This window comes from Lottia gigantea (assembly GCF_000327385.1).
Source record: "Lottia gigantea unplaced genomic scaffold LOTGIsca_3, whole genome shotgun sequence".
Taxonomy (NCBI): Eukaryota; Metazoa; Mollusca; class Gastropoda; family Lottiidae; genus Lottia; species Lottia gigantea.
This window is the reverse complement of record NW_008708986.1, coordinates 1,535,821-1,549,243: the sequence shown is the minus strand read 5'-3', so window position 1 is coordinate 1,549,243 and position 13,423 is coordinate 1,535,821. Positions and strand designations below refer to the sequence as shown.

Here is a 13,423-nt window from a genome sequence, read left to right as displayed (position 1 = left end):
AAAAGTTAATCTACTGAAAATTATGGATTACCTGAGCTATATAGGGTGGTTATGTAATATGGTGATATGAACTTACCTGGGCTGTACACGATGGTGATCTTATATGGTGATATAAACCTACCTGGGCTATACAGGATGGTGATCTAATATTGTGATATGAACCTACCTGGGCTGTACAGGATGGTGATCTAATATGATGATATAAACCTACCTGGGCTATACAGGATGGTGATCTAATATGGTGATATAAACCTACCTGGGCTATACAGGATGGTGATCTAATATTGTGATATGAACCTACCTGGGCTGTACAGGATGGTGATCTAATATGATGATATAAACCTACTTGGGCTATACAGGATGGTGATCTAATATGGTGATATAAACCTACCTGGGCTATACAGGATGGTGATCCAATATCGTGATCTTATGTGGTGATATGAACCTACCCGGGCTGTACAGAATGGTGATCTTATATGGTGATTGGAACCTACCTGGGCTATACAGGATGGTGATCTGATAATGTGATATGAACCTACCCGGGCTGTAAAGGATGGTGATCGTATATGGTGATATGAACCTACCTAGGCTATAAAGGATGGTGATCTTATATGGTGATATGAGACTAACTGGGCTATAAAGGATGGTGATATGAACCTACCTAGGCTATAAAGGATGGTGATCTTATATGGTGATATGAGACTAACTGGGCTATAAAGGATGGTGATATGAACCTACCTAGGCTATAAAGGATGGTGATCTTATATGGTAATATAAACCTACCTGGGCTATACAGGATGGTGATCTTATATGGTGATATGAAGAATGTTTAACACTAGAAGGTTTATAATGGGCTGCTAGAGCCAGTATTAATCTCATTATACATTTTAAATTACCATCAATAATATCTGAAAAAATTAATAATCAGTTTAGTAGCCTATCAATATTATCAAAAATGTGGGCATGAAAATACTAATTACCTCCCTTGATGCAATATTACCTCCCCTTAACCACACAGATTGTATTATCAAATATGGAGTCCTATCTAGTTTTTAATGCCAATCAAACAGTATTACTTGCTTCAAATCTTAATATACTTGAATTCAGAGATTTATTGACCTCCATATTTGACTGCAATTCAGCCATTGCTACCTCAGTTTTCAACTTTCCAAAGGAGTATCTTAGTACTTGTAGGCCCTATGCTCTGTAAAATTCTGCAGTTCATCATAATTGCATCCAAGAAAAAAAAATCTCCAAAGATCTCATTTAAAAAGCAAAGCTCAATTTGTGAATCTAGGTCTCAACTTATGTATAGCTTTTGCTAGCTGTTTTAAGCAGTATTGTGTAACACTACTCTTCTTTCAGATTCAAAACTTTGGTGGCTCTTCTTTATGAAGTTACATAAAGCCCTACCTTGAGCTGTCATTTCATGCACTCTGATTTTATTTTTCTCTACAAACTGTAGAACTGTATCTATATTATGTATCATGTCTTCTCTGGTATCAGGATTGGTTGAAATATTACACAGCTTTTCATTGCCTATAAATAGATATAGGCTACATCAGTCCTAATTTGTTATTCAAAAAACAAATTTGATGAACGGCCAGATACCAATGACAGAAGGCAAGGAATCACTGTTCTCCTCTGCAGTCAATTGTCTTGTCAGTATCTTGTTGATCTAACTCAGCTGAACATTAGAAGAAAGAAGAAATATTGCTGACACATTTACAACAATTCAGCCAAAGGTTTTGCATCTTTTGTCATTGGAACAGACTGTGTGGTATGTGTATTTTGTGATATATCAGGAAAAATTGCTCCTTCCTCTATGTTATGAAGACAATAAGGAATTAGAGATAATAATATGTACATACCCACAATCTCAATAAGTGTAGCCAGGATCTGTCCATCTCGAAGATCTGTTCTCAAATCATTTATAGGTGTACTGTCTGGTCTTTTCCGCAACTGAGAGTTTACCCAAGCTTTATATGCATCTAATTGTTGCTGAAATTAAACAAAATTATAATTCAGTAATCTATGGATAGCAAAACAGGACTTATTTACGATGAAAATTATGTTTTTTTTCAATTTAAGAAATTCTTACAGATTAGCTAAAAAAAAAAAATAATCATCAATATCAACATTTTTCTTAAGTCTGTTACTCTATAACATATTATAGGGCAAGAATATGTGCCAGCAATCGAAAGGCAAGGGTCAAATCCTAGCTTGGATTATTTTGAAAATTTACATATGAATACCAAGAGAAATGTGTCAGACCTCCAAATATGCATAACCACACTATTACAGATAGACAATACAACATTACTCATTTTCTACTACTTACTTGCCACTCTATCCAAGCAGGAGAACCTTCAGTTGGTTCAGGACTTTTGATAGAACTGGCTGACGATCCAGACACATTCATCCTTTCAGAATACTTGAACACAATTTATAAATGAGCAGCCCTTAGATTTTAAGTTGGGATATCGTGATGTATTATTTTTTTTTGACTAGTGCATAGACTAATATCATTGGAAACTTGGAAACTATTTTTCCACTGGTCTTACATTATCCACATAACTAATAAGAGTAATCCATGATAAGATCTTGAAATGTCCAGGAAAGCTGTTCACACATAATTTCCTGATTTTGTCAGTTTTGTTTAAAGGATATTGTGTAATGTTCTTTTTATGATATATCCTTGAGAATAATTAGTGTCCTGTATTGTTATTATAAATAGGAATAATAAACACAAAATTTTCTAGAGAACAAATGAAAATAATACAATTTACAATGTCTACAATATCACAGATGCATAGTGTGCACAAATATATACTATGTATTTAATTCTATAACAATACTTATTTACACTTTATTATCAATAACCACTTATTAATATGATATATCCCCAAGGGTAAGTATGTGAATATTATAAAGTTTACAATGTTTACATAGTAATATATCTGTCAATATAACCAACCATTTATATGGCTACTGTATAATATTAGATCATAATAGGCTTATATCAACAGTATACAGTTTAGGCATATTTATATACTTTAAAGCTACAGTCACGCCAGCTATATTGAACCTTAATACAATATTAGGCCATGATCAAGTCAACCAAAATGTTTCAATTTAGTCCTATCTAAAAATGACAATGGACACAATATCAGATCTGGTTGAATTGGTCCAAATATAGGTCAACTTGAGCACTGACCTAAATTCCATAGCAAATATCAAGACCAGATGAAAAATAGCAGTTTCTGGTTAGCTTGAAATTTAAACCAAATGTGTCCAAAATCTAATTATAGATTACATAATTTCCCTGCACAGCTGGGTGTCTTTGATCAGACAGAAGAAAACTGAAGAGGATGACTTGAAGATAACAGTAGCAATCTACAGCATATTGTCTCAGTTAAGATTTGTTTATTTGTCAAGGATAAGCCGAGCGTATTATATTGTTGACAAAGTCAATAAATATCCAGTCCTTTGAAACAAAATCAGCGCTTGATGGCAAAAAAGGCAAATAATGTACCCATTGTTCAAACAACAACTGTTACATGAATCGCTTTCACAATTTTACTAGCAGACGACACATTCAGAACGTCATCGTGATGAAATCATGGTGAATTCATAATCAATTTGAATACAAACATCCTTATTCATGGTATCGATTGAAATATTTGAGACACTTAAACATTCTCACCACGTTTCAACAACAAAATTCTTTTGAATTTTTTAAGATCAATTGGGAAAAATTTACCAACACAGTCAAAACTTACACCCGAGTGTAAATTTATTATCCAAAATGGCGAATTCCAATATCTTCCTATCTTGTCTGCAATAAAAATACAAAATCAATAACTATCAGCAAACACATTATTTTTCACAATTCAACGAAACACAAATATTCCAGTACATTTAAATATTGTTATATCGTTATGACAGGCAGGTACAAATAGAGTCATCCATTTGTCAAATCAATCGATAGGTCGTTGGAAAATAATATCCGGTTCAGAATTTGAATGTCAGATCGTCCAAACTTACCAACATGTCACAGCTTGTAAATGGAAGAACATCAATGAACTTAGTTCACGTTTGTTTAGAAAATATTTTATTGTTTTATTCACGTTGATATTTGAATATCTCTCGATTCACATCTGTTATACTTTTATGTTTTTATGCCATTCAAAACTTATACATGCGACAGTTATATGAAATTAAAGGTTTCCATAACTTTTTCTATTGCTAAATACCTTGCCAAGTAGCCAATAGTTCATCTATCCTAAAAGTCGATTTTTTTTTTCAATATCATAATCTACTTTGTTCAAAAAACAAGGTGAGCTCACATTTTACCCACTGCTGAGAAAGAAATTAAAAGACGTTTTGAAACTTTGAGTCAGGATGCTTCAAGGCAGGAAATGAAACAATTTTATATTTAGATAGGCCGGTCAGAAACCGCCAGACAATTCTTATCCGTGATATTGTTCAATGGAACACACTATTACAAAAGCAATTCAAATTTGTTTATCGTGTACATGGCTAACACCTGTCCTTTCGTGACGTCACTAAACCTGGACAACTCTAGTTAATGATCATACAAATTAGACTCAGAAAGTTATTCATGTATTAACAATAGAAAAGCCTATTGTTATAACTGTCTTACTAAATCTTATTGATGGTCAGAATGCGTGTCCGAAATATAACCAGTCATTGCAAGGCGTACGTATAGGATTGAAGTTTAATTCCATCCACAAGTTACCAGCTTTTTGAAGTTATCCTACCAAATAAGGCTCTGGGCAAACGATAGCAAACGCATAACTTGAATTTAAATGCTGCTAATTTATTGTTTGAGAAAATTAGAAAAACCTGAAGGTATACCTTTAAATTTCTCTCGGTCAGGTTGAGATACGACATGACATTGTTGCACTGATATCCCACTGTGCCAATTTGCTATTACAAGTTGAACAAGTAAAATTTGAAAAGAATCCTGTTTATGCAATTTAATTTTCAATCAAAAGAAAATCGAAATCAGATGACTGCGTTGATGGTGATTTCAATTTTTGTTACTGATGTCCTCTATTTTCATAGTCACTAGTTGCAAGTCATATGCAAAAATGTGCAATAAAAGGGAGTTTTAAATCCTGGATTACTTTAGTTTATCAGAATTAAAATGTAGCTCAGTGGTACCTTAAATGCAAGACTAGAATACACCACGTTAGGATATCAGACGCTTTTGTTAGAGTCTGACACTTTTCCCAGGTGAAACTGGACAGTACAAAGAAACAAAAGCACCAGTGTGTCTGAATCGTTTCTTCTCACAACTTTGAAGCTGGACAATAGATCAAATAGAACTGTAAGTGACCAGTTGACCAGTGTTAAAACAGTGTGATATTATTAGAGATAGGGGTGATGATGACTGATAGAGAGCCACTGTTTAGATCACGTAGGTACAGGACCATTAAAGAGATTCCCCTGGGTAGGAATTTGAATAGTGACTGACAGTGATTAATGATAAAGATTAATTCTGACCACAGAAAATTGAGTCTGCCTGAAATATTTACGCCACTGGTTCCTTGACATGTTAGGTCTTAGTTACTGAAAAACAGCCCATATCTTCCATCTTTTTCATTGATTCTTCTGTAACCAATTGTTCTGATATTTTTCATTTAACTCACAGTTAGTTGTCAGTTGAACAATGTACGATTCCATGAGATAAGATTGAAAATTGATTTCTCTCTTTTGACGAAAAATGCCGCTTTAAGTAAATGGTGATTATCATGCTATAGGGTCTATCTAATATTAAAGACCAGTGTCAGCTGTCGGTGTCATGACTGTCAGTATATTGTTTATACTACCTGATAACTAGATCAGATCTTTTTACCTGCTGAGTTTATAGCTAGACTGTGGTGATCTTTATCATAATTGATCACAACTCGCAAATTGAGACAAAAAATAAAAACAGAAACGTGCTCGAATGAAGATAAAAATATAGAAACATGCCTGGCTTAGTAAACCTTATACCTTTTATAAGCCAGCTGGTTGAAAACGTTTCATTAACCTATGATTCTAGACACGTGTACCACTTTCAAATATGGAGCTACACCTGGCAATTTGTTTACAACAAATCGAAATTTTAATTTCATTAAGCTATATATAACACAAAGCTGCAACACAATACATGAATATGACATAAAGTAGGCTATCTGGAATTTGTAGATAATATGAGAACCAATGACAATGTGTTATATCTATAGAAGACCACGTTTCTTGATTTTTTACTGGGTAATGAATATACTACAATCGATGAAATCAGCATACAAACCAAATACATAATATCCATAGTTGCAGCTGTAATAGTCAATATAATCTGTTTAAATCCATAAAACACAGAGCCAGATATAAAAATCAGTAAATATGCTACACAATGTAATCATTTAACAATAACCACATTCCTCTGACCAATCTGAGTTTGTCAATACTTGAACAGGCCGTCATAGTTTGGTGAGCCAGATTTGCCAACCGTTAATATCTCGTAACTATTTAAGTATAGCTCAGTCAACATTGGAACCCTCAGGTTAACTTTTTCATTATAACTAGTGGAATAATATTAAATTGATTACCAAGTACTTTGGTTCTTAGCGATTTCGAATGCATACGTTTGACAGGCATCGGTAAAATTGGTTAGAGTGGACAAACGATCATACCCCAAGGAATTCCATTGAGAGAGATAACGTGTCCACTCAAATCTGGCTTGCATCAACAAACTACGACCAAAGCTAACAAAGTGTGAGCCTAATACAAGTCTGTTGGGCACAACAACCAAACACTGCAAGGTTTACACATTAAACGAAATCCACGGATGTTTACTGCATGTCACAGTGGTCAATGTATCAATTTATTGCAACGCTAAAATGTGTCAATAAACAACAAATAGAGAAGAGACAACTACAAAGTGGAAGAAAATTATCAGTGCTGAACATAATCACTAATGTTCCAATTATTCTGTTTTAGGCTATGTCCTGTTTTTCGAATATGAAGACCAGTCAGAACCACCGGAAGTAGTTTTTGCGGAACTGTAATTTAAGGACCACAGCAATTGGTAACCTGGAAATAACATGTTGGTTGATCCATTAATGGGATATTTAATTAGTCGTAGATTTACGACAGACTGTTGAACAGGAATCGCGGTGAATGTCAACGACACAGAAAGGGTTTCCATATTTTAATGGATAATTAATAGCATCACACCATCTACATAACAAATTGACGATAAAGGGATCTCTTCACCTCCCCTCGTGAGAAAATAGAAACCTGAAACCACAAGTTTTGTTAGAAGTTATTTTCAATCATGATTTATCAACAAAACCACGCTTCAAGTTTGATCTGTGAGAGGCATGGTAACATCACGTCTTCTCTACCAAGTGGTCAATATCAGACATTGTCCAGCGAATAAAGGTGACATTTCTTAGGTAATTTACATGGACTTGACTACCTGTGGTTTCACAATGAGCCACTCAAAAGACCAAAAACCACAAAGCGTTGGTCATGCAATCTGTCAGTCGAAGAATGTGTTTTCAAATTTAAATTTCTAAAACAATCGGGTTGCAATTTCTGCTTTTTTCTGGAAGGTCATTACTACAATCGAATGGAATGAAAATGCAGTTTTTTAAGTTGCGTTTTAATCAGACTAATATGATTTTATTATCCTTATCGGGCGTACTAAAATTATATGACATACTATTGCCACAAAAAGTGATTTATACACCTACTGTGTGAGCTGGAACTGACGATTCCAATAAAGAATGCAGACTGAAATTAAATGCTACAAATTCTGGTGAAGATATATCCATGTCAACACAATATACCAGACAAATATCATATTATTACAGTGAGTAAACTACTGGTTGTACACTTCAGAACATACGGATATCCTATATAAAGTTGTTATTATTGATTACATTATAACATATAGATGCGTAATATTCAAGTAAAACGATCAATTGAATTAACAAGAATGTGTGTCACTCTTGAGAATGTATTGAGGCGTTTAGGTTGAAAACCTACAACTATAACATGGTCGCTTTTTCAGACCGTTCAGGTCTATGACCACAGGTTTTGCTAAAAAGACAGAACATGAGCAACTGTATAAAATAACATTTGTGATTTTCCAGTCGCCGGTGAGCTCAAGTGAACTCAAACCAGAAGTTGTTCTCATTCTCTTCACCATATATTATTTGTCGTGGATAATCCCGATGCTCTCAGATTCTCTGATTTGGGCAAAAAAAAAAAAAAAATAAGGAGATAGGTAATTATCCCAGCAGGCTGACGATATGTAAAATGCAACAAAGAGGTGGCATTCTAAAATGAAATTAAATGTGATTGAAGACAAGTTTTAAAATATAATTATGATATATTATTTAGTTTCCCGAGGCTTTAACAAATATCAAATAGTTTAATACTTATTACCCTTAATTTAGATCTAGTAACCAATAAATCAAAATAATGTATCATCATTGTAACTTTAAAGTAAACTTTTAAATTTCATCAAAATGAATTTATTGGAGCAGACAACGTTTTAAACGACCGGGATAATCAAATAGCTAACGACGTTTTTGTCCTTCTTCAGCAGATTGTGTCACGAAGGCATTGGTAGAAACAATCACTCGTAGGTAAAGACTGAACCTGTACACGGAGAGAAGATCCGTGTTTTAAAGGTGAGAAGCACGAAGGAAGCGATCGTGAATCGCTGTCTCATCGTTAATGTCACTTCCCAATTTCAAATTGAGACAAAATTCTTCAAGGATTCCAGCAAGTTTGATATTGGTGTTCAATCGAACCACTGCGTCATATTTTATTTAAACTACAAAGTTGGAAATAATAGATTCATCAACTCTACGAATTACAGGATCCCTTTATAGTTAGTGGTGGGAATTCGTCATTGGTATCAGTATACTATGAAGTATATCAAAGTATATAGACCTGTTTGGTTAATCCGGACAATAATAAACGAGTCCTTATTACCTGTGAGATTTGGCCGAACAACGTTAAAAAATACAGTGAACTACATCAAATGAAATTCGTTTTGACAATCAAAACTTTTTCCCACCAATTGTAAACTGTGAAAATCGTTTGAGCATATTGTGTCCAGTTTTGTTTAATTTAAAATATAGCTATAAAGTTTATCCAACCGTTTCTCTTTAATGTTGTGGACGAAAGTCTTTGATTGAAGTTCTGTGAGTGATATAGGATATCGCTAGGACCACCGTGGGTGACTATAGAATTATATTGTTTTCATCTCTTGATTATTAGAAATTTAAGCAATTCTCACGATTTGAAGAAGGAATTCTTTGATAGTCAGATCTATGCATTTTTTTGTAGAAGGAAAATTACATTCAGGGTGTATCATGGTAGAAGAAAGGTATGGGACATTTTTTTGTCCCGATTTGCCACTTTGTGACGTTGAAGATGGAATGCCATAGCAAAAAAATCATTGCTTCCTAGAGACATGGGATTTGCTTGTGTTGATCCTTTTAGTAAAACATTCAAGAAAACATAGAAACTGCCATTATCTTACTCTAACTATATAGTCTGTGGTCATAATGGATTACAGTCCAATATGGGGGGTTTCACCATATGCTTTCGCCATCTCTTATCTGCAGTTCATTCATAACGGGGGTAATATTTGCAAAAAAAATTATTGTTTGAAAAATAATTCATATACAAGATCTAAAGGAAAATGATCCCCCAAATCACACCAAATAGATATTAAGATAAAATACTGTACATATAGCTACCCGGTAAACTTGATACGACAAACTTCACCATGTAAGCTACAATTAATTTTCTCTGACAACAAAACCTAGTAAACTGAGCTTATCTTTCTCGATTGACTGGGGTTCGGGTGTCAATTAATGATTAATTGTGGTTTGGAGAGAAGAAATTGCCCAGCGTGAGATGACTGGTCACTATGGTCAAGTGATGTCCGGTATACAGGGCTATATCTCACGGTTGTAGACGGGACATGACTATTAAGCTACAGGATGTCTAATTTGAAAAGATCCTTTCACACGATAAAACATAAATCAAGTGAGATTTTCATCCTAGACAGCCACATTTAATCCGATTTCAATTGACAATCAGAAATAATGAACATTTATATGCTCATGTTCAGTAAAGCGAGAAATCGAGATGTTCAAATTACAAGATCAGATGAAGACCTGTTACGCTAGGGATCAAGGGTCTTGGTGTTTTAATGAAGTTTGATTTGCATCTATGTCATTGCAATTCATCTGTTAGAGATTTAATCGATACAAAAGAAATATGTGGCATCATCCTTGAATTCATTAATAAAATGTCGATAGAAGTACCGATTTTGTACCCCTTTTGCCCTTGTTGTCAAAATATTTATCACTAAAATAGGATCAGATGATATTTATATTCATTGGTAGGCTAATCTAATTTCATAATTGGACTCCTTGTTCATCTGAAAGCATAATTGTGCAAACTGGTAATAGGAATTATCAAGTGGACACACCAGTTATCTGAATGCTTATTGAACTGTGGAAGGCTACAGATTGAGGTTAGAGGTTAATACTGAACGTGATTTCTAAAAAGTCACAGTAAACTTCATTATTAAGTTGAGACCAGAGAGAAAGGTGGTGAATTTCACAGCAAGGTTATAATTGATACTGTTCGAGTTGGTTTATATACCTACACAATTACTTCATTTCATCAAGGTAACACTTTAATATCAAAATCACACCCTAGACAATTATAACGTGGGTTGTTAAATCGTAAGTAAAATGATTTTTGTGCTCATCCTTCACAATTAATATCACTATGCGATAGAGTTTTTCAACTCAACACAACTTGGATCAGTAACATAGCTAAAAAAAAATTTTGCCTCTTTTCTGTTGGCCAGACAGTGGCAGCACCAATGGAGGTACAGGATTTGCCCCCTAAAAATGTTTTGCACCCCCAAATTCTACTCCAATTTTTTTTTAACACATTGAAAACTATGATTTTTGTACGTTTTAGCCAAAATTTATGCGTCAGAACGCATCAAAGAAATTCAATTTTTCGAAAATTTTCTTGGATAAACCCTTTTATACTTTTTATGAGAGGCTTGAGACTGTAACGCCTCCACAGAGTTCCTTATTTTAACAAGATTTTATCTATAAGAAACAGAAAGGAATAAATCAATATTTTTATTAGGGGGAATTTATCTTTATAAATATCTTGCAGTCAAAACCTTGATATTAAAAATAACTTGAGGCCGGCTACAGCTGTTGACCCCCGGGGTACGGAGTATACTGTTTCACAGTTGATATTCCAGTACTGACCAAACAATGAGAACATTATATTTAATAGTGGTCAAAATTGATGTGATTTACATAAAATATACATCGTTCATAGAAAATTGTTGGCAGCTAAAAGGTTACCACCGAAATAGTTAATACGTGGTTAATTATTGATGTATCTATACCAAACAGTACTGAATAACTATCTTAAGGATAGCTGTTATGGTATCCAGCTAGCTAGCAGATTGGCATCTTGGCATCATGAATTCATGTTAAAAAAAAAACGAATTATTTTTTTTTTTCTGCGATATTGTCATCGGGACATTATGGTATATAGGTGAAACTAAAATATTCATTAAGAACGAACCGGTATCTCATTGTGTGAAGTGAAGCAATTAAAGTATTTATTATGTTTGCTACTATTTGTTCTGAAGATGAAACCTTCTGAAATTCCAAACTGTAGTTTCAGGCGTATATATTTCATTGATAACGAAGAAAGGAAATTTAATTTGTTTAGCTTACTTATCTGATCTAAAAAGTCCGAAGTGGTCATTGGAAACTGGGCCATCATCATTAATAACTACATATCAAATGACCATTCAAGTTATTAGAGGGAAAGCAAATAATCAACCGACACCTCAAGTAGACACATTATCTATGATAATCACAGAACTCAAGTGACGTCTGTCTCCCAGTTTGAAAATCCACAAATAGCAATTCCAAATAAGGCATGCGATGTAAACACGTTTTGACTACGTGTTACGCATTTCCCCCAGGGTACAAACTAACCACCAAGACTTGAGCGAAAACATGTTAAGATTTGTTTTATCAAGAGGGTAAATCTGGGATTTCCACATCTTTCCAGCACTTGATGAGGCGATGAAGTATGTGTTTGTTTATGTGTAAATAAAGAGTAAACTCCTAGTAAACATTTTAGCCATCTTGAAACAATGGTACTTGAGGTAATAAAGACCTAATTGTTCATTGTTATAAAACACAATGGTTGTTTTGAACCAGATCTTCAAAATACCAAATGATAAATGTCTTTCCTTATCCTTCACAAATAGAAGTGTTTTCACCTAAATTTTGGCGACGAGAACCTGTTTTAATATTTGGAATGTACGAAATGATCAAGGACAGGATATAAGAATATGGTTACGTTTTCCCTCAGGCGACAACAGCAAATATACTCTTTGAGAAGATGCTATGGAAGATTTTCGGTTATTTGGAAGCAACTTGACCCACATGATAAAAGAAGTTGAGTTTTACGCCATAAATGGTCAAAAAGTTTCCCAGCTAAAGACAAAAGAAGAGCTACATTAAATAGGCGTTACTTAATACAGCATTAAAAAATGTTCCGGAAGATCATTTATGAGTTGTAAAATTTCAGTCACAAAGACCTAACTACAAAAACCATGTACCATGTTTATCATTTACAAGGGCAATAACTCTCAAACTATGAGAGTAAAATAAGCAATTTAAACGCCTTGGGACGTTCTCATAAAAACCCTAATGATCAATTTACAGGTTTCTGCACAGAGTAAGATGTGCTCGTATTGAAACTTAATTGGTAATGTACCTGTACTTTACAGCCCATATTAACCTGGTAATGAACCTTATCTAATTCAGACAAACCATGTTAATTATAGTCCAGGTTTGATAATTGACGGCTTGTATTGATGAAGATAGGTAACATTCTTTTACACCAACTTGATAATTGGTAAATATTGTACTCATAAATATCGACTCAATTAAAGCGAATATGTGCTCTGACTTAAGACAACATCAATTTTAAACCTTCGTTACGTCCAACTAACACAGTTTTCTGTTGTAGCCGATGTCCTATAACAGACAACTTGTTATCAGAATTGCATCAGAGGTGTCGGACTGGCAACGAAAACACGCAATTACAATTGGTCATTCCTTTAAAGATTCGATTTATCATTGAAAATACAAGAGTTATTGCCTTGTAGGTGTAGGGTGAATTATTTGAAATATGTAGTTGAATTTGACAGATGACAAGGTTTTTCTCGAGGGATCACTTTCACTCCGTGTACTATGCTGTAGGTCCTCAACGCTGTTTAGTGAAAAACATCCCCCGATAGATAACGCCTGACAGA

General features: G+C 34.1%; 1 protein-coding gene across 1 annotated transcript; it reads right to left on the bottom strand.

Moving 5' to 3' along the window:
- Positions 1-834: 834 nt before the first annotated feature.
- Positions 835-2,001, bottom strand: LOTGIDRAFT_57277 (hypothetical protein; the record flags this gene model as incomplete). The annotated part of the gene is made up of 3 exons (XM_009057012.1): positions 835-908; positions 1,414-1,539; positions 1,872-2,001. Coding segments are annotated over 3 exons (330 nt in total), but the record flags the coding sequence as incomplete, so codon positions are not given.
- Between the last annotated feature and the right edge of the window lie 11,422 nt (positions 2,002-13,423).